At 34.7% G+C, this 22,235-nt stretch overlaps 1 protein-coding gene across 2 annotated transcripts in view; it reads right to left on the bottom strand.

Moving 5' to 3' along the window:
- Positions 1 to 5,598: 5,598 nt before the first annotated feature.
- The window catches only part of LOC115421942 (tumor necrosis factor receptor superfamily member 1A), a 35,711-nt gene continuing 19,074 nt past the window's right edge, over positions 5,599 to 22,235 (bottom strand). For both annotated transcript variants that reach the window (XM_030137954.1, XM_030137955.1), the window contains exons 9-10: positions 19,826 to 19,934; positions 5,599 to 6,808 (exon numbers count right to left, since the gene is read on the bottom strand). In XM_030137954.1, coding sequence (XP_029993814.1) covers positions 6,396 to 6,808; positions 19,826 to 19,934 — 522 coding nt within the window. In that variant the 3' untranslated portion in view covers positions 5,599 to 6,395. The remainder of the gene's footprint in view (positions 6,809 to 19,825; positions 19,935 to 22,235) is intronic.

Genomic DNA, 22,235 nt, shown 5'->3' with positions numbered 1-22,235 from the left:
ATATGTGTTAAGTTTTTACTGCTGTAAGTTTCAGGGAAAAAACAGCTTCTATAAACCAAAGTGATCATATTTAGTCTGACCTCATTTTGCACTTAACTTGTCTTTAACTCTTTGTTCAGACAATATGAGATTTATTGGATGAATTTTCTGATATTTTATAAGAGGTTTCATGCAACACATGTCAGATGTTTCTAATTGTTTATGCTGCTTCTTGTCATGGGGTCAGAGGTCACACTAAACAGTGACTTTAACCTTTACAACACATTTAGTTCAGTTTTATGTGTCTTTTAAGGCTGTGCACATACAGTATTTCCTGTATTTTCTTTTTGTATCTGAAGAAAAAACACTGAGAAATCAATGTGAATGTTAATTTCAACGAAAGTTAAATGGAACTTAGGACTTTTGACAGTTCTTTACATCAAATTTGGGCTACTTAAGTTAAAATATTTACTTACACGGCATTGGTTATTAGTTGTTTTAACCTATAACAAAGACTTTCAGTGTAGTATTTATGATGATATTAGTGGATAAAAGCCACAGTCCAGTCTTGAATCTTTCCACAGCAGTGATATTTTACCTTCTATAATAGGATGTTTTTAGAAATTTTAAGAATAACTCTAACATGTTTTAAGTTGTTTTTTATTTTAACCCATCAGAGTAGAGGAATCAGCTACTGTAGTTACTTTTGATTTTTCATATTTTCTTCATACACTGTTGCCCAGACAATATGAGATTTATTGGATTAATTTTCTGATATTCTATATGAGGTTTCATTCAACACATGTCAGATGTTTCTAATTGTTTGTGCTGCTTCTTGTCATGAGGTCAGAGGTCACACTAAATAGTCACTGTAACCTTTCAAACACATTTAGTTCAGTTTTTATGTGTCTTTTAAGGCTGTGCACATACAGTATTTCCTGTGTTTTCTTTTTGTATCTGAAGAAAAAACAATGACAAATAAATATGAATGCTCACTTCAACCCTAGTTAAAGGTGGTTTAAGATTTTTGCACAGTAACTGCTGTACTTAATCCAGTCTTATCCAGTTTTTGCTCCGAATAATTCTGTGGAATAAACCATACAATAAATCGTATCACTATCCAACCTGTGGAATGATCAGCATGTGCACAGCTGTAAATTGTACAGCTTTTTTGATTTTTGATTTGTCTTTATTTTTGATTTTGCATTTCTTTTGCTCTTGTGTGCTTTTGTACTTTGCTGAAGGAACCCTGGAATTTCTCCTTATGGGACAAATAAAGGCTTATATTTTCTTATCTTCAATCACTGAATCTCTTCTTTAAAAGGATGTTTTAGGAGTTTTAAGGATAACTTAAACATTTTTTGTTTTGTTTTGTTTGTTAAGGCTGTGCACATATTTCCAGTGTTTACTTACAGTGGACTAAGACTCTTGCACTTTTGCACTCAAATTTGAGATACTTGAGTAAAAATATTTAGTTATATTTCATTGGTTACTAGTTGTATTAACCTGTAACAAAAAATTTTAGTGTATTAATTCTGGTGATATTAATGGATACTAGAAACTTCTACGTCATTAAGTGATGATATAAATAGTAATATGTGGGCTGTGTTTAATTTCTGGCATGTTTTGCTAGGCTAATGACCCCCGTTCACCTACCTGCTCCTGTGGCTGTGGGCTCGAAGAAACACTCCAACAAAATAGAAGTCTGTGGCTTTTAGAGGCTGACAAAAAAAAAAAAAAAAAAAAAGAAACAAGTCAAAGATACGGTCTGTGTTACTTCATTTTATATTACTGGACATCCGGAGAACAGGAACCCTGGGCCGCATTCTTGTAATTCAATAGGTCGCGGATCACAGTTGCCGGGACAACACGGACCGTAACCCGCAGATACTACGACAAAAACGGCGGAGTTTTTTTTAACTTTTCAACAGGAAAAAACACGGAGAAGACGTTTATGTTTTTTTAAACTAACAAAACAAAGTATGAAAACAAAGAAAACCCTTCGTCTTCACTCTGTTCCCTCTCATATTGGGACGGTCCTCTGCGCGTGCGACCTGTTGTTCACGAGCTCGGGTCCGGTTGCCTGGAAACCACTAACGCTCGAACGTGCACCCCGGAAAACCGTTAAGCTGCCGAAAAGTGTTTCTATTTATGTGTTTTCAAGTAGAATTATTAACAAAAACCATTACTTTGCAAATCTCCTATGGCATGTATAGGTACGAGGATAGAGAATAAACAATTAGAATCCGGAAAAAAATATACAAGTCATAAAAACTTGAATTCCAAACAGCTTTTTATAGCACTTTTATTTGACGACAAAGACGTTTTATTACTTATAAAGACTCTCTTAACATTATTTCCTCTGCGCGTGCGACCTGTTGTTCACGAGCTCGGGTCCGGTTGCCTGGAAACCACTAACGCTCGAACGTGCACCCCGGAAAACCATTAAACTGCCGAAAAGTGTTTCTGTTTATGTGTTTTCAAGTAGAATTATTAACAAAAAACATCACTTTGCAAATATTCAGTGACATGTATAGGTACGAGGATAGAAAATAAACAATTAGAATCCGGGGAAAAAAATCTAAGTGATAAAAACAAGGATTCTAAACAGCCTTTTATAGCACTTTTATTTGACGACAAAGACGTTTTATTACTTATAAAGACTCTCTTAACATTATTTCCTCTGCGCGTGCGACCTGTTGTTCACGAGCTCGGGTCCGGTTGCCTGGAAACCACTAACGCTCGAACGTGCACCCCGGAAAACCATTAAACTGCCGAAAAGTGTTTCTGTTTATGTGTTTTCAAGTAGAATTATTAACAAAAAACATCACTTTGCAAATATTCAGTGACATGTATAGGTACGAGGATAGAAAATAAACAATTAGAATCCGGAAAAAATATATATATACAAGTGAGAAAAACAAGAATTCTAAACAGCTTTTACAGTTCTTTTATTTGAAGACAAAGACGTTTTTATTGCTTAGAAAGACTCTCTTAACACCACTGTAAAGCATACAGTTTTTATATAAAGTTAAATATCTACAGTAAAGTGTGAGGTCAAAGTGCAGAGTACGTTACAGGGGACTCATGGGCTATTTATTTATTTATTTATTTATTATGCATTTTATTTTAAATCCAGGTTGGGTTTTAGCTCAGCTGGTTTTAGTTTAGTTATAATTTATTTTATTTTTCTATTAATCTTATGCATTCATTGTTGAGTAGGTTTAAGCTCAGTTGTTTTTAGTCTAATCATAATCTATTTTATATATTATCAGGACAGGTGTAATAATCTGGTGTAATATGTTGCATTTGAACTCATAGAGATGTTCCCTGTATGTGTGTAATTGTACTGTCTGCACATATTAACATATTGTCTGCAGTTTTTCCAGCACTTTGAACAAGACAAATTTCCCCTTAGGGACAATAAAGCATATCTGAATTAATTTGATTGGCATTTAGTTTTTAATTAACTGTATTTTTATGTAGCCTGTTGGGTTACCTTTATTTTCATTTTCTTTTTCTAGGCTGATTTATTGCAAAAGAATATTTTATCCACTTCACTTTATGTGCATTTTGGGAGACTTTCCCCATTCTGGGAAAATACACTGCTGTCCATAAAGTTGGAAAAATGAAGTGCATTGATTACATACGGAGTCCCAGCTACACATTATTAAATTGGAGGTACAAACTATTTTACAACAACTTCATGGGCAAAAGCGTATTTACCCATATGTAGTATGCATAAGCAACTAAGTCTATTGTAAGTCAAATTTCCATCTCTTAGAGAGCCTTTCTTAAGGATTCAAGCGAACACTTGTGTATGAGACTTTTATTTTCTATCCAGACTCACTGCAGTATATGAACAATAAAGGACAGCTGCTCTTTGTGCTGAGGCAAAATTTGCAATTCATGAGATCTGACTAATCCATCTAAACCTACTCAGGCACTTACATTTTCTTTGTACAGACTTCTGTGCTCAAAACTATAGGCTACACAGCTGCTCCTGTTCTAACACTCAGCCAACACTCCCACCTTGTGGCAAAGAATTTTATTTATAACCTGATGACTCTTTCTTACCATGATGGCAAAGACAAGATTAGTACCAAAGGTGATCTCAATGAAGATAACACATCAGGCCCTGGGAGTTACAGTACAGTATTACTCATTGAGTCATACATAAATAAAATATGAAAAAAAATATATATACAAACTTCATGTTTCTATGTCTCAAACAACAAGAAAAAAACATACAAAGCTGGTTCTCTCTCTATATATATGTATAAATATACACACACAACATTATTTACCTCAGTAACTCTGAAAGTCCCTCACGTCTAACATTTAAAACTCTCAAAGTGAGATACTAAACACCACCAGAGGAAACCATTGGTCTGGATGGAATATGTGGTGAGAAAAAACACAGCGTACTGCAACGCCACTCTGTCTATTCAAAAGAAACTGAAAATCTGACATCCTGTGGGGATTTTAGACTTCTTCCCTTTCAGGGGTGTACGACAAGAAACAGGGCTAAGATGTTGTAACGAACTTTCATGTCTAATAAGATGAAAAACATGTCTGTTGTGGTGAAATAATCCGCAGCCAGACTCCCCTGCACAGTTTAAAGACTCAAAGTGAATACAAGTCTTTCATTAGAAAAGTGAAATATGAGAAAAATCCAAGCACCATTTAGTGGAGGTAAAATACATTCAACTATTTTCTTCCTCATTTGTTTATTTTTTATATTTACAGTTATATACATTTATTTCAGCGCACTGCTTAAAAACCACAGCTTCCCACTGTTGGCCTTTAAGAAATGCTAGAGGTTAAGTGGTGAGTTAAAGGTTGGTTTGACAGGAAGGGGGTTTTCCCTGCATGTTTTATAGCATCATTTATTTGTCTAGATTAATAGATCGCAAAAGCACGTACCAATACAGAGTGTACAGCTGACTGTACACTGTAAACAACCATTTATATTACTATGATAAGTCATTTTATACACGATATAAAGTTCAACTCAATAAAACTTTGAGAAAAATGTGACATACACTTAAGAAATAAGTAAAAAGCACATGGAGTCATTGTATTTTAGACACTTTCTGGAAATAAACACAATGGCTTTCCTGTGAGAAAATAAAAGATTTGTGTTAGTACTGTCAGTGTGACTGGCATTCGACAATTCAGACTTTTAAAATCCAGGTATGTCATTGATAAGCAGCTATTTTTCATACACCTTTGTACATTTTTGACCCAGTACAGAACTCCAATTGTGTATTTAATGTATTTATTTATACTATACAGTTATTTATAATGATATTTATGCTAAAATAAAAGTTTGTCACTGATAAACAGTAACTTTTTTCTATTATTACACTTTTGTACATTTTGACCCAGTGCAGAGCTCTGTGTGTATTTAATTCATTCTATGCATTTATTTATAATGATATTTATGCTAAAATCCAGGTTTGTCAATGATAAGCACCTACAGTTATCTCTGTTATTACACTTTTGTACATTTTAGACCCAGTGCAGAGCTCCAATTGCTCATTTATAATGATATTTATGCTAAAATCCAAGTTTGTCACTGATAAGCAACTATTTCTTTCTATTATTACACATTTGTACATTTTTGACCCAGTGCAGAGCTCTGTGTGTGTATTTAATTTATTCTATACACTTATTTATAACAATATTTATGCTAAAATCCAGGTATGTCATTGATAAGCAGCTACTTTTCATACACCTTTGTGCATTTTTGACCCAGTGCAGAGCTCCAATTGTGCATTTAATTTTTACTATACACTTATTTATAATGATATTTATTTATGATATTTATCCAGGTATGTCATCGACAAGTACTTACTTTTTTCTGTTATACTTTTTTTTTTTCTTTTTTTTTTTTTACATTTTTGACCCAGTGCAGAGCTCTGTGTGTGTATTTATTTTATTCTATACACTTACTTAGAATGACATTTATGCTAAAATCCAGGTGCGTCATTGATAAATACTTGCTTTTTTCTGTTATTACACTTTTTTTTCCTCCATTTTTGACCCAGTACACAGCTCCAATTGTGTATTTAATTTATTCTATACACTTATTTCTAATGATATTTATGCTAAAATCCAGTTTTGTCATTGATAATCGGCTACTTTTTTTCAGTTATTACACCTTTGTACATTTTCAACCCTGTGCAGAGCTCTGTGTGGGTATTTAAATTATTCTATACATTTATTCATAATGATACTTGTGCTACAATACAGCTGCCTTTAGGATCTGTGCAGTACTTCCATTACATGTCCAGTGCTGTTAAACTCCTATCTAATCTACATTGTGTCCTAATCTTCTGTGGTTGCACCAACTATAGGAACACTTGAGAACTGTCAGTCTTGAGGAACTTGATGTAGGATCCTCTCTTAATTCACAGTATTTCCAGCTGTGTTAAGACGTCTTGGCGTGTTTTGCAGATGTCTCCGGTGAATTCCCAGTCTGTGAAACCTCTGTGGGCTGTGACACCTTGCTTCTGTTCATTTCTCCACTGCAGCCTCTCCAGACTTTCCATCAGCAGCTGAGCACATCCGGATAAATCCATGTAGCGCAAGGCCGAGAAGACCTCGTCCAGGTTGGAGGAGGGACGCTGGCTCCACAGCCTCAGCATCTGGTACTGCCTCTCTATGGAGCCCAGGCCGGCCTCCAGCTCCACCCGCTCCAGTTGGTTGTCCGCCACCTTGAGCAGCCGCAAAAACTCCTTCCACCGGCGTAAGGGCACCTCCTTGATGATCGTGTAGAGGACGATGGCAGGCCAGTGCTCTGACTGCACCTCATCTCTGGCAACTGGAAGGATACAGTATATTAAACTAGAAGCACTCGGAGAGCGCAGACCTCAGCCAAGGCTGATCAGTGGCCCCCCCCGTGGGCCCCCCCACCCCCGATCACCACCAAAATTTAATCATTTCTTCCTTATCCCATTTCCAACAAACCCTGAAAATTTCATCAAAATCTGTCCATAACTTTTTGAGTTATGTTGCACACTAACGGACAGACAAACAAACAGACAGACAGACAGACAAACAAACCCTGGCAAAAACATAACCTCCTTGGCGGAGGTAATTAGTTTATAAATATTTTATGGAGAAGGGGCAGGATTAAATAAATTGCACTTCTCCCCACCCCTTTTCGGGCATGGAAATGAAACTATTGTGCTGTTCTTCTGTCTAAGATTGTTTTGATTATTGATTTTTGTATTATTAATAATGTTTTACTTGTTCATATGTTAAATTTCATTGCATGTTTGGAATAAATCAGTCAATCAATCAGTACAGTAATACAGTCATTTATATATACTCTCCTTTTTCCTGTACAGTGTCCAAGAAAGGTGCCTATAAATAAAATGCATTATTATCATTATTATTATTATTATTATTATTATTATTATTATTATTATTGTTGTTGTTGTTGTTGTTGTTGTTGTTGTTGTTGTTGTTGTTGTTGTTGTTGTTGTTGTTGTTGTTGTTGTTGTTGTTGTTGTTGTTGTTATTATTAACAGAAATACAGAAATTAATGCTGAGATTCAAACAAAATGCTGACATTTTTAGGGCTTTTGCAGCTGTAAATACAGTTGCCGGAAAAAAGGATTAGACCACCCCTTGTTTTCTTCAATTTATTGGTCATTTTAATGCCTGGTAGAACTAAAGGTACATTTCTTTGGACAAATATAATGATAACAACAAAAATAGCTCATAAGAGTTTAATTTCAGAGCTGATATCTATCCATTTTCCATGTTTTCTTGATAATAATCAAAATCACTTCAGTTCTTCCATCAATATCTATGGCATTGTACTGACAAAAACAGTACTTTTAGGCATTCCATGTTTTCTTTTCTGTCTGTTTTAGTCACATGATACACACAGGAGTTAGTACTTGACTGCATAACCACTGTTTTTGATGACTTTTGATGGTCTGATAATATTTTCCGTAACTGTATCTTCAAGTGGGTTTTTGCTGAAGCACAGCACTTGCACTTTACTGGAGTATGTCGATTTTATGCAAAAATGATTCTTTTTACCCCATTACATGTGTCTGACAGCCTTAGTCAGCCTGCTCTTCACATTAGATATCTCCAAATGTGTGTCCAAACATTTGTGATAAACTCGTGTTTCTTTTACATGTTGAAAATTCCCCTTTGTCATAAACAATAAATAATAAAAATAAATAAATAAATAAATAAATAAATAAATAAATAAATCTACATAACCTCATCAAAAACACTGATGGATTCCCTGGAAAGGGCCTCATGATGTTGAAAACCTGTTATTCTGAGCCAAATAAAGTAGATTTTTCATAGATATGTGGTTCAAACAGGATAGTGATGCTACAAAAATACAATGATTTTATAGAATATGATTCATTATTTTAGATTTAGATCTATGTGGTTCTCACAGGACAGCAGTGATAAAAACGTATAATGTTGTTATGTTACAGTGCACTGATGTAGATGAAATCAACACTATATAAAGTACTTCAATATGTACAGCAGTAAAATGTAACATACACATGAATGTAGCAGTTAAATAAATACATAATAACCGAATCAAAATGACAATTTTTCACACTAAAAGCAGATTTTGATTATAGTGCATACATAGTTTATTTCAGTAAGGTTTTAACCCAGTGGTTCCCAACCTTTTTTGGCTCGTGACCCCATTTTCACATCACAAATTTCTGGCGACCCCAGACATTCAAAACAGAGACATTTTTCTTACTAAAATTCATTTGTTTTTGATCATGTAATAGTTTGCTATACTGTGTTGCAAATAAACGTTAATTTTAGATGACATTTAGTCTATATAATGTATATTATTATGGACAGAGGCAGAAAAGCCAGGTGTAGATTACTGCACAAAGGGAGAATTTGATTTTTCTTGGTCAGGATATGTACAGTCAGTCCAGCTTGGATTTACAAGGCTGACAATTAATACTGAACAAACAAGAACTCAAACTATGAATTATGAAAGAGCTGCAGCATCTGAAACCGACCACAATGAACATTTGACAGATAAACAGTACTGCAGTGCTGCAGTTTAAGCTTCACAGTTTGTCGTGTCTTTTATGGATTGTGATTGTCTCTCTCAACTCACCATACATTTTTTATTAGTAAGTTTTGTTTTTGTTTTTTGTTTTTATAATCAATTACTAGAAATTGCAGGTGTCCCGACCCCAAAGATGAAAAGCACTGTTTTAAAGGCTGAATGTTTGCTTGTACTGTGGTATTTTTGCAGGGAAGAAGTAGTTTGCTTTCTTCCTCCATCACTGTATAATGTCTTTGGACAGCAGTGTCACTCTCTGTGCAGCGACATCTTGCAAAATGTCATGATCTTTGGTGTCTTTTCGTAACATCTGAATGAACTTAAAGGTTATCAAATTCCAGAAAATGTACAGAAACATTTGAGCAGGGTACCACATCAGGAGATCAGCACAGCCTACTGATGACATTCAGGCATGAAAGGGTTTAGACGTCCTTCACGTACAACGCTGAACAGTCTACGCTACTGCAAACTGGTGTGTTGTCTGTGTCATTAATGAAAATATGATAAAAACACATCCATGAACTGTAGAAAGTGCCACTTCCTTATTGGAAATGAATTACAATCGTATTGTGAAGAGGGGGAAAAAATAACCAGTCATTGTATGGTATATAGACAATTTAGTATTTTATGGAGTTTCATGGTACACTGTTGCTCATATAGTTCAAATAATTTTGTTTTCAGCTACTTTCCTGTTTTATTCCTACACTGTAAGACTGGATAAGCTGAGTTTACTTAAAAAATTTGAGGAAACCGGTTGCCTTAAAATTTTAAGTAATAAAAACTTGAGTGTATTAAACTTCAGGGCTTGATTTGAATGGAATTGTTATTTTAAGTACAACACACTAAATGGCAAGTTAATTTAACTTAAAATTTGTTGCAATGCTAGTTGCTTTGTATAATCATTAACTTAATATATCAGTTTCTTATACTCAATTCCAAGTTGATTTAAATTAAAATCTTCTGCAATGTAAATTGCTTTGTATAATTATTCAACTTAATATATTGTAGCATGGATGGAAGTTATGCAGGAATAGTGATGTGACGTTCACGAATGAATTGAATCTTTTGAACGGCTCTTTGAAATGAACGATGGGAACTGAGTCTTTGTAAAGAGCCATTCGTTTTTGGGTTTTTTTTAAGGAGGGAGAAAAGTTTGAGTGAGTGAGTGACCACCTGTGAGTAATGAGCCAAAGAAAAATGTTATTTCATAAGAAAATGTTAATTTTCTTCTTCACGTTTAGGCTACAGACTAGTCCACATAATGTACCGTGATGTTTCTTGTCATATTCCAGCATTTGCCTAATGTCACCTCTCATGTCATGGATTTAGCCCACACATTTGAACTAACTATTCTTTTTTACGGTAAGATAATATTTACTGCCGTACCAATTAAACACCTTTAAAATGTAATCTCAATCATCACATGTAGCCAATTTAGTCATTAAAACATTGGTGTTTCAAAATAAAGCAAAAAACATAAAGGGCCAGTCTTTTAAACTGCTCTTTTCAATGAACAGCTCCTGATTGAACAGCTCCCTTCAAAGAACCAAAAGTCCCATCATTATGCAGGAAGTTAGCTCATTATAATTTGCCAATACAGGAAATACTTTTAATTTTGAAAGGCATAAAAATTTACAATAAGCAATTAAATATTTATCTGAACAGGAAAGCCATTGTTCTTCCTCTGGCTCTGACTCATGGTGCAGCTCCACAAAAATACAAAAACAAACACAAAAAGGCTAATAAACATTGCCATACATACATTAAATCCAAATTAACACTAACACCACAACCCCGCTGAACCCCTGCACATAAAAATAACACATTTCCAACAACATGCCCAATACCCACGATGGAATGCGGCGATAAAAAGGTGTGGTCATGACTAAAACTTAGTGATTTAAATCCATTCAATTTAAACTTTTTCATACTTTCGATTATGTCTACAAATTAGTAGAATATACTGAACATTTTATAATAATGTCATAAAACTTAAATCATTTAAGTACATTGTAATTAAAGCATTTTAGTAAATACAAAGTCCAGGCTTACAGTGTACTTATACACATCAGTAATCTGTAAGCTGTGATGCACATGTATAAATGATAAAATGAGGCAGAATATTGTTAAAATTGCACTTATTTTTCTTTAGCTTGTTCATGGTTGTGCATGTTATTTGAATTTGTAGCTGTAAACATTTTCATAATGTAATTTCATCTTTTTCACTGTATCCATGCTCATTATTTTTGCTGGTGCTGGTCCCGCCCACATGATCATATTCGGTTGTACTACATTTTAGTTCTGAATCATTATTAATAATGATTCTGAACTAAAATGAATCTGACACCCCTGATGTATGTAAAAAAAAAAAAAAAAAAGTACAGCCAACGGTCAAAGGGGATTTACAATAACTGGTTGTTTCGTCATCATGCATCCATTTAAAAACAAAAAACAAAAAAAAAATCATCAAAAGCAAAGATGAACCCAACCATCACCTTCAACCACAAGGGGTTTTCAGTGCAGCCATAAATGCTGGGTATGAGACATTACATCACTATACACAGGAAATGCAGCCGAACATGTTGTTCTGCCTAAATACCCCACAGAAGGACAAGTTTTCCTGGTAAGTCTACTAGGTCACTACTGAATAAAAAGTCAACTTAAAGGAACAATCCCCTAGCCTAATTCCTCTTATACAACATGAAACTAAAGAAAGAAACAGTGGAAAATCTTTGTGGCCTCAGTGTTGGTGTTTAATGTTCTAGAAATGTCTTCTGAACTTGTGTGGATGTTGATAATTTCACAGGCGTTGTAGAAAACGTACAAGGATGCATATATCATTCAGAGCTGACAGTGACATGCACTCCCTATCTGATCTGCCATTTCCCCTAATGCTGAATTGCTGACAGATGTGAAAAAGTGAGGGCGTCCTGTTTCCCAGTCTCCACCTCCACATTGCAGGCCACACGGTTTATCTTTGGTGATAAATAACGCACTGAACACACGGAGATGACAGGGTTGCAGCTCTCACAGCAGCTTAAGACACATTGCTAATCAGATGAATGACATTTTTTTCCTCCACACAATATGGGGCAGGTACAAAGGTGGAAATTCTTAACCAGAACTTCAGAACTTTTGCCTGCATCTATGGAATGCCCGCGAGAAAAGACAGGTCATGGTTTTAAAAAGTCCTTTAAGATATCACCAAAGTGTGTGTTTAGCCTGTAAAGTTGAAAGTGAAGTACCAGTTTTACCACCTCTGCCATTCAATCACTATCTTTGAGACGGATTACATAACAACTAGTACTCTACTGATTTACCTGAAATGTGGTCAAGGGGTCAGACACAGGGCACGGAAAGTACCAGCACATGCATAAAAAAAGGGCTGAATTTTTTTTTTTTTTTTTTTTTGATGCTTTTGGCGCCAGTATGCCCATAGACAACAATGTTATTTACACACCACGATTGTACGGGCTCCAAGGTTTTAACAGTTTTAGATGTTTCATTATAGTTTAGTTTTATTTAGTTTTAACTTATTTTTCCTCCAATTCAGTTAGTTTTAAATAGTTTTTAGAACAGGTTTGCTAGTTTTTATTAGTTTTCGTTTTTATCTAAATGCTTAGTTTTAGTTTAGTTTTAGTTTTTTCATATCTTTTATCTTCCTCGCCGTCGTATTCAAATAAATCCCGTACAGGACTCTGCTGCTTTCTCCCAACTTTAGTCTCCATGTTGCCAGGTAGAGTGGGGACCAGAAGCTAACTCTAAGCAAGTGACGAACCATAAAGTGCTGTATGGTGCCGCCAGCTAAAATTGCTCATGCAAAATAAACCGATTTCATATCAATCTGACATTACAAAGACAAAAACAAAGGGAATTTTATCCATAATTTTTATGGCAGTGGCTACTGCTACAGTACTGTGGGACAAAATATCGGTTCCTCTATCGCCACAGACCAATCAAATGTTAGCATTTGTACTAGAGCAGTGTTTTTCAACCTTGGGGTTGGGACCAAGGTTCTTATGGTTAACGAAAACTAACGAAATGACGAAAACTAGAATTGAAAAAAGATTTTCGTTAACTGAAATAAATCAAAAATATAATTAAAAGAAAAAAACGATAACTACACTGAACAAAAATATAAACGCACCACTTTTGTTTTTGCTCCCATTTTTCATGAGCTGAACTCAAAGATCTAAAACTTTTTCTATGTACACAAAAGGCCTATTTCTCTCAAATATTGTTCATAAATTTGTCTAAATCTGTGTTAGTGAGCACTTCTCCTTTGTCCTTTGCTGAGATAATCCATCCACCTCACAGGTGTGGCATATCAAGATGCTGATTAGACAGCAGGATTATTGCACAGGTGTGACTTAGGCTGGCCACAATAAAAGGCCACTCTAAAATGTGCAGTTTTACTGTATTGGGTGGTCCAGGGGGGTCAGAAAACCAGTCAGTATTTGGTGTGACCACCATTTTCCTCGCACAGTCTTCTTCATGAATTCTCTGAAGCAGTTTTGGAGATGGCTTATGGTAGAGAAATGAACATTCAATTCACAGGCAAAAGCTCTCGTGGAGATTCCTGAAGTCAGCATGCCGATTGCATATTCCCTCAAAACTTGTGACATCTGTGGTATTGTGCTGTGTGATAAAACTGCACATTTTGGAGTGGCCTTTTATTGTGGCCAGCCTAAGGCACACCTGTGCAAAAATCATGCTGTCTAATCAGCATCTTGATATGCCACACCTGTGAGGTGGATGGATTATCTCAGCAAAGAAGAAGTGTTCACTAACACAAATTTAGACAGATTTGTGAACAATATTTGAGAGAAATAAACCTTGTGTGTACACAGAAAAAGTTTTAGATCTTTGAGTTCAGCTCATGAAAAATGGGAGCAAAAACAAAAGTGGTGCGTTTATATTTTTGTTCAGTGCAACTAAATCTGTATTGTGTGTTTACCGAACTAACTAAAAGTTAGGGATAAAATTCCCTTCGTTTTCGTATTTGTCAATGTCAGATTGGTACGAAATCAATTTATTTCCCTCAAGCAATTTTAGCTGGTGACACCATATGATATTTAACGGTCCGTCACTTCTCGTCACTTGTCGTTTAGAGTCAGGTTTTCGTCCCCACACTACCTGGAAACATGGAGACTAAAGTTGGGAGAAACCACCAGAGTCCTGTCTGGGATTTATTTGAATACGATGAAGAAGAGAAAAGGTATAAAAAAAAACCCCTAAAAAAAGCATTTAGAAAATAACAAAAACTAATCAAAACTAGCAAATCTGCTCTAAAAACTAATTAAAACTAGCTGAATTAGAGAAAAAAAAGCCAAAACTAAATACAACTAAACTATAATGAAAAATCCAAAACTATTATAACCTTGGTTGGAACCCCACGTGGGGTTGCCAGGAATTCAAATGAGGTCACCTGACATTTGTAGTAATTGATAAAAAAAAAAAAAAAATTAAATTAAATTACTAACAAAAAATATAACGTGAGTTGAGAGAGACAGTGCACCTAAATTTTACAATGCACACTTTTCTTCTGCAGCTCCCTCCTTTAAGTATAAACACACATGACCTGATGTTGTTTCTCGCTGTCATGGTGAAAAGTGAAACTACACTGTCTGAATGAGTTTCTGGCAACAAGAGCTTCTGTGTTACTTCAGTGACAAACCACAAAGTAGAGAAGTCACAGTGATCGGTAATTAAAGCTGTTATCTCCCATACTTCTCTGAAAACATCTATGATTCTTATGACTGACTAAAATCTTGCAACATTCGGTTGATTTTCTGCAGCCTGGGACTAAAGCCAAGAGAAGGGGCAAGTTGTGTTTCCTCTGAAAAATATTCTTTATAGTTTTTTTGTGCAAGGAAGTAAAAAAACAAAAAAACAAATCTATTCCACATATAAGTCTGTAAGAAGTCCTGACTCCTCTAAATTTCATGAAAATCCATACAAAAGTTGTTGAACTGTTGTTGGACAAAGACATCATAGAGTGATTAAATGATTCCAATCAACTAGCCTTCATCAGAGTAATTAGTTCTTAAGAAAAATGCAAACTTCCTCTTCTGTTAAATTCCCCAGAAGCTTCTGCTTAAATCTGACTCAGACACTTACTGCATTTAGTAAATATTTAACTCTCACTTCCGACCATATGTGTTATGTGAATTAAAGGAGATATAGAAATTCAGGAGGCAGCACAAACACTAAGCTCTGAATATTCTTCAGCTGTTGCTCTGACAATACATTTAATTTTCAGCCCATAAAGACCCAAACATCCACCGTCGACCAAAACCATCTACTGATCTAAAATGTTTAATACCTGTTGATTCTCTAATCCTATCCATTCATGTAAATAATTGGTATAAAATGCAGTTTGTCATCTTTTCATGGTCATCAGATATGACCCATTTGGACATTCAGAGGCTTCGTAGTTACCGTGGAAACACCGTCATCTATGAATGAATAAATGAATGAATTTATTTTGGTTTGTATATCAATCATTGCACTTAGTACAATAATCGTAATAAACATAAAAACCAAAAAAGGAATAGGCTAGAAGCAAAAGCTTGTTTTTTTTGCCTATCCTTTTCACCTGAAACACCGCTTACATCAACTTAAATGTGTACAGCATCGAGCATTCACACCATAAAAAAAAAAAATCAACAACAAAAACACATCTACCATCTTAATTCAATATTCCTAAATAATTTTAAACTTAAGGTACTTTTTTTTTACTTTGCCAAAGAAGTGAATAACTTCTACAACATTGATTCACCAGTAAAACCCATGGAGTTGGATCAATGTCAGTGGTTTTAGACGCTTGTTTTAATGTTCCGTTAATGAAATAATTAGCTGAAAAAGTCACTTTTTCTTCACTTTTCTCTGTTTCTGACCTAACCTTTGAATTTACTCTGAGCTTTTATGAGCTACTATCTGCACGATCAGTGAATTAGGTATAGAAAAATGCCAGATTTTTACTGAAGAAACAAAATAAAGAGGATAATATTATAATAAATAGTGATAAATCACTTAAGAAAGGGTAAATATAGAGAAAAATTCAATTGCGAACCACCAAAAAAGTAGCACTGGGTCATTATGGTTAATTCAAATTACACTGGTCAACAACAAATGTATTGTTTAAGTTTTTTGAGCTGATTTAGGATAATTTTGGTGTGCTGAATCCAAAAATCACATTAATTTTGCTCAATCAGGTCAACTTTCTGAACTATGCTACATATTGGCTTTTTAACATTTTTGCTTACATTTATGGGCATTTTCACATCATATGATACAAAATTCTTTCATATTTCTTGCAATAAATGAGTTCTGAAGATTTTACTTTTGCCAATTTATGATTAAGGGTTTTTTTAATATTACAGGTGAATGAAATGGCTTCGACTAGAAGATCTTGCAAAAATAAGCCTGACGTATTCTGCTACATCTGCGCTGAATACACCATTGTACCTAACAGGAATCAAGTCACAAGTTTCATAAAGTGTGCTTACCAATCTTATTTTGGTATTAAACTTGGTGACCAGGATAAAGTTTGGGCGCAGATTGTGAGAAGATCAAATTTTTCTAAATCAAATTAGCAAAAAAACCTGACCTGATTGAGAAAAACAGATGTCATTTAGGGATTTAGCGGTGCAGAATGGTCCTAATTCAGTTGAAAAAACCTTGACAACTTGCAAAAAACATTTTTTGGTAACCCAGTGTTATTTATATAAACACCACATTTCTTCTTTTTCTCTTACATTTCATTTTTCACTTGTTTGTGGTTGTTCTACCTGTCTTTTTCTTTGCACTTGCTTGTTGTTTGTTGCTGTTAACTGTGAAATTTCTGCATGGTGTGATAAATAAAATCATATCTTATCTTTGTCTTATCTTAAATATGGATATCTGATAGATTTTGAGTGTACAAAAAGAAAAGAACAGCTCTTCAGCAAGAGCAGAGTAGCACAAAAACAGGGAAAGTATAATATTACACTTTCACTGTTTCACTTTGTCGTGAGTGTAAAGAAGCAGCTCTGTAGGTCTACGTGTACTCAGCTTCATTACCTTTAGATTTGTACTGTAATAAATTTTTCTAAAAGGAAAGATAGGTAAATTTCAGTGCTGCAAAAGGTAAAGAGGTCTGAAAAAACTTATTATTATATTTGCTTAATTGCTTTGAAATAATTCTAAACCTGAGATGCATCATGAAGTATCTACAGTATTCTCAACAGTCTAAGACAATAGAGCGAAGTGGATCAGATATGAACCTCAAACGGAAAACGCTAATTTCTGAGGTTGTGATTTTGCAGAAACTAGGACACTGTATCGATGCAAGGACTCATTTTTCTGCAGAAACGGAAGAAACTATTAGAAGCTCTGGGAGAGAACTGTAATTTGGATGACGTAGATGTTATTTGTGCTGTCTTTGTCTAATTATTTGCATTTGTTTGTGTCTTTCTAATGCAGCCACAACTTCGGAAACAAAAAAGATGTTTCCGCAAATATTCCATGACAATATTTGAAACTGTGTAAAATATGTTTTTCACTATTAGAAGCTCTGGGCTGAAGTAGACGTTATTTGTGCTGTCCTCATCTTGTGTAATAGTGTAAAAACAAATGTTAAAATATGGAATAGATATGTGCTTCTATTAGATGCTCTGAGAGAGAACTGTATTTTGGATGATGTAGATGTTATTTGTGCTGTACTTGTCTAATTATTTGCATTTGTTTGTGTCTTTCTAATGCAGCCACACCTCTGGAAACAAAAAAGATATTTCCGCAAATATTTCACGATTATATCTGAAATTGTGTAAAATGTGTTTTTCACTAGTAGAAGCTCTGGGAGTGAAGTGTAATTTGCATGAAGTAAAACATTATTTGTGCTGTACTTGTCTTGTGTAATAGCATAAAAACAAATATTAAACTAGAAGTACTTGTAGAGCGCAGACCTCCGCCAAGGCAGATCAGTGCCCCATCCCCACACACACCCCCCCGATCATCACCAAAATTTCATTTCTTCGTTGTGCTAGTATCAACATTTCCTGAAATTTTCATCCAAATCCGTCCATAACTTTTTGAGTTATCTTGCACACGGACAGACAGACAGACAAACAAACAGACAAACCAACGCCGACAAAAACATAACCTCCTTGGCGGAGGTAAATGTGGAATAAATATGTTCTTCTATTAGATACTCTGAGAGAGAACTGTAATTGGATGATATAGATGTTATTTGTGCTGTCCTTGTCTAATTATTTGCATTTGTTTGTGTCTTTCTAATGCAGCCACACCTTCGGAAACAAAAAAGATATTTCTGGAAATATTTCATGATAATATTTGAAATTGTGTAAAATGTGTTTTTCACCATTAGAAGCTCTGGGAGTGAAGTGTAATTTGGATGAAGTAAAACATTATTTGTGCTGTACTCATCTTGTGTAATAGCGTAAAAACAAATATTAAACTAGAAGTACTTGTAGAGCGCAGACCTCCGCCAAGGCAGATTAGTGCCCCATCCCCACACACACACCCCCGATCATCACCAAAATTTAATCATTTCTTCGTTGTGCTAGTATCAACATTTCCTGAAATTTTCATCCAAATCCGTCCATAACTTTTTGAGTTATCTTGCACACGGACAGACAGACAGACAAACAAACAGACAAACCAACGCCGACAAAAACATAACCTCCTTGGCGGAGGTAAATGTGGAATAAATATGTTCTTCTATTAGATACTCTGAGAGAGAACTGTAATTGGATGATATAGATGTTATTTGTGCTGTCCTTGTCTAATTATTTGCATTTGTTTGTGTCTTTTTAATGCAGCCACACCTTCGGAAACAAAAAAGATATTTCTGGAAATATTTCATGATAATATTTGAAATTGTGTAAAATGTGTTTTTCACTATTAGAAGCTCTGGGAGTGAAGTGTAATTTGCATGAAGTAAAACATGGTTTGCGCTGTACTCGTCTTGTGTAATAGTGTAAAAACAAATGTTAAAATATGGAATAAATATGTGCTTCTATTAGATGCTCTGAGAGAGAACTGTATTTTGGATGATGTAGATGTTATTTGTGCTGTCCTTGTCTAATTATTTGCATTTGTTTGTGTCTTTCTAATGCAGCCACACCTCTGGAAACAAAAAAGACATTATTTGTGCTGTCCTCATCTTGTGTAATAATGTAAAAACAAACATTAAACTAGAAAAGCACTGGGAGAGCGCAGACCTCCGCCAAGGCAGATCAGTGCCTGCGCCCCCCCGCCCCGATCACCACCAAAATTTAATAATTTGTTCCTTGTGTCAGTATCAACATTTCCTGAAATTTTCACCCAAATCTGTCCATAGCTTTTTGAGTTATCTTGCACACGGACAGACAGACAGACAGACAGACTGACAGACAGACAGACAGACAGACAGACAGACAGACAGACAGACAGACAAACAAACCAACGCCGACAAAAACATAACACATCTTTCTAATGCAGCCACACCTTCGGAAACAAAAAAGATATTTCCACAAATATTTCATGATGATATTTGAAATTGTGTAAAATGTGTTTTTCACTATTAGAAGCTCTGGGAGTGAAGTGTAATTTGGATGAAGTAGACGTTATTTGTGCTGTCCTTGTCTTGTGTAATAGTGTAAAAACAAACATTAAAATATGGAATAAATATGTGTGACTGCATGAAGCAACCACATAATTTAATCCAACTGATTATTTCCAACGGCGTCACTGCTGTACAGACTGTTCAGAGACTCTTACCTGTGCGTACAGAGGTGGGAGGAGGCAGGAGAGGACGGACGTGGGCAGGATGCTCTGGTGTGGCAGGACTCAGTGTGAGCATGGGAGTTCCCTCAGAATTGGAAATGATCTGAGACAAGAAACAAAATGTTCAAGTTTCAAGTTTATGTGTCATGTACGTCCAGGGTACAAGTACTGTGGCAATGAAACGTTGTGTGCACTGACTCTCTCTCGGCCCAATATTGAAAAAGAAATAACAAAGAAATAACAATAATAATCAGAACAATAACAAAAAAAAAAAAAAACTTAACAATTAATAGCACTAGCCCTCCTATTGTAATGTAAAAATGTACAAGGCACAAATTTAACTTTGTGCCAAATCTAAAACGTTATCAGCTCAAACTCAAAAACCCTCTGACTTCTTCTGCAAACTTTAACACCCAGCTCATTATTTCACTTACTGTATCACGTGGGACTCTAAAGGCAGTAAATTAATGGTCCTTGTCTTTATTTTTGAGGGATTTTTTTTTTCTTTTCTTTTTTTTCTGTCTTGTTTTGGTTTGGTTTGGTTGTTAGGAGTCTGATAATTGTTTCCTGTATTGAAAAATGTTGTCTTAAATTGAACAAATATTGTATATTTTCCTTCACACCAGAAAAATCAATAAATACATTTGATTTAAAATGTTATCATCTCAAGGCTGAACTGTAAAATTAGGTGCCTCTGTGCCACAAAAACAGAAATACATTATGAAATGCCATTACATTTGTATTTTAGGTGACACTTCTTGAATAAAATGCACTTAAAACAAACATATAATTCATTATCAGAACATTGGAATACCATAAATACATAGTGTCAGCAACTGAAAAGTAATATTAACTAGTAAAGTGATATTCACCAGCTAACAGACTCATTTTCATTTAGCTTTTGGTTGATGGATTTATCCTTTTTATTTATTTTATGAAATTATTCTTATGTTGTTTAATTGCACCCATTTTATGTACAGCACTTTGTGATTTTTATCTGTGAAAAGCGCTTTATACATAAACTTTACTCACTCACTTACTATTAAACTAGAAGTGTTAAACATACGACCCGTGGACCAAAACTGCACCCCCCAAGAGGTCTAATCCGGCCCGTGGGATGAACTTGTGAAATACAGAAATTACACTAAATATTTTAACAATCAAAGGTGTCAAAATCATTTTAGTTCAGGGGCCACATGCAGACCAATATGACCTCAAATGGGTTGGACCAGTAACATACTATCATAATAATCTAAAAATAATGACAACTCCAAAGTTTTCCTGTTTGTTTTAGTGTAAAAAAAAAAAAAAAAAAAAAAGTGAAATTACATGAAAATGTTTATATTCACAAACTATCCTTTCTCAAAAAAAATGTGAATAACTTGAACAAATATGAACAACGTGAAAAGTCTTAAGTGAGGTAAGTAGAATTTCAACAATATTCTGTCTGTTACTAAATGTTTTGTGTGTTTGTAGATCCACTGAGATCTATACATTGAAATGTGCATGTGTAAATTATAAACTGAGGCATCATACTGTTAAAATTGCACTTATTGTTTGCAAGAAATTTCAGGTTGTTTGTGGTTGTTCACATTTTTTAAAGGAGAGTTTGTAGATGTGAACATTTTCATAATGTCATTTTACTTTTTTTCACTGTTATTATTTTACTGGTCCAACCCACTGGAGATCATATTGGGCTGAATGTGGCCCCTGAACTATGTGAGTTTGACACCACAGCACTAAACAATTAAAATGCTAACTTTAGAACAACAACCAAACATGACTAAGTTCCTTTTCTTTTGTCAAAAAAACTGACTTTGAATGACAACTCTAAAGTTTTCCTGTTTGTTTTGGTGTAAAAAAAAAAAAAAAAAGTTAAATTACATGAAAATGTTTGCATTCATAAGCCATCCTTTCTCAAAAAAATGTGAATGACTTGAACAAATATGAACAACATGAAAAGTCTTAAGTGAGGTAAGTGGAATTTCAACAATATTCTGTCTGTTACTAAATGTTTTGTGCGTTTGTAGATCCACTGAGATCAAAATGTTGAAATGTACATGTGTAAATTATAAACTGAGGCATAATACTGTTAAAATTGCACTTATTTTTTTTGCCAGAAATTTCAGGTTGTTTGTGGTTGTTCACATTTTTTAAAGAAGAGTTTGTAGATGTGAACATTTTCATAATGGGTACGGTTACATGATGTTTTTTTTTTTAAATCCGATTTAATTTTCCTGAAGAAATTAATTCGGAACTAAAGTATTTTCTCTTCTGTTTACATGGAAATGTTAAACTCGAATAAAGGTTTACATGAGGTATTAATGAGGTAGATAAGTGAGCTAAAGGGTTTGCGCTGCAGTGCTCACGTTGCCATATTCTCACAGCCCTTCTGTTAGCTTAG

This window comes from Sphaeramia orbicularis, chromosome 7, assembly GCF_902148855.1.
Source record: "Sphaeramia orbicularis chromosome 7, fSphaOr1.1, whole genome shotgun sequence".
NCBI lineage: Eukaryota > Metazoa > Chordata > Actinopteri > Kurtiformes > Apogonidae > Sphaeramia > Sphaeramia orbicularis.
The sequence above is the reverse complement of the archived record's forward strand: the minus strand, read 5'-3'. Positions and strand labels throughout refer to the sequence as shown.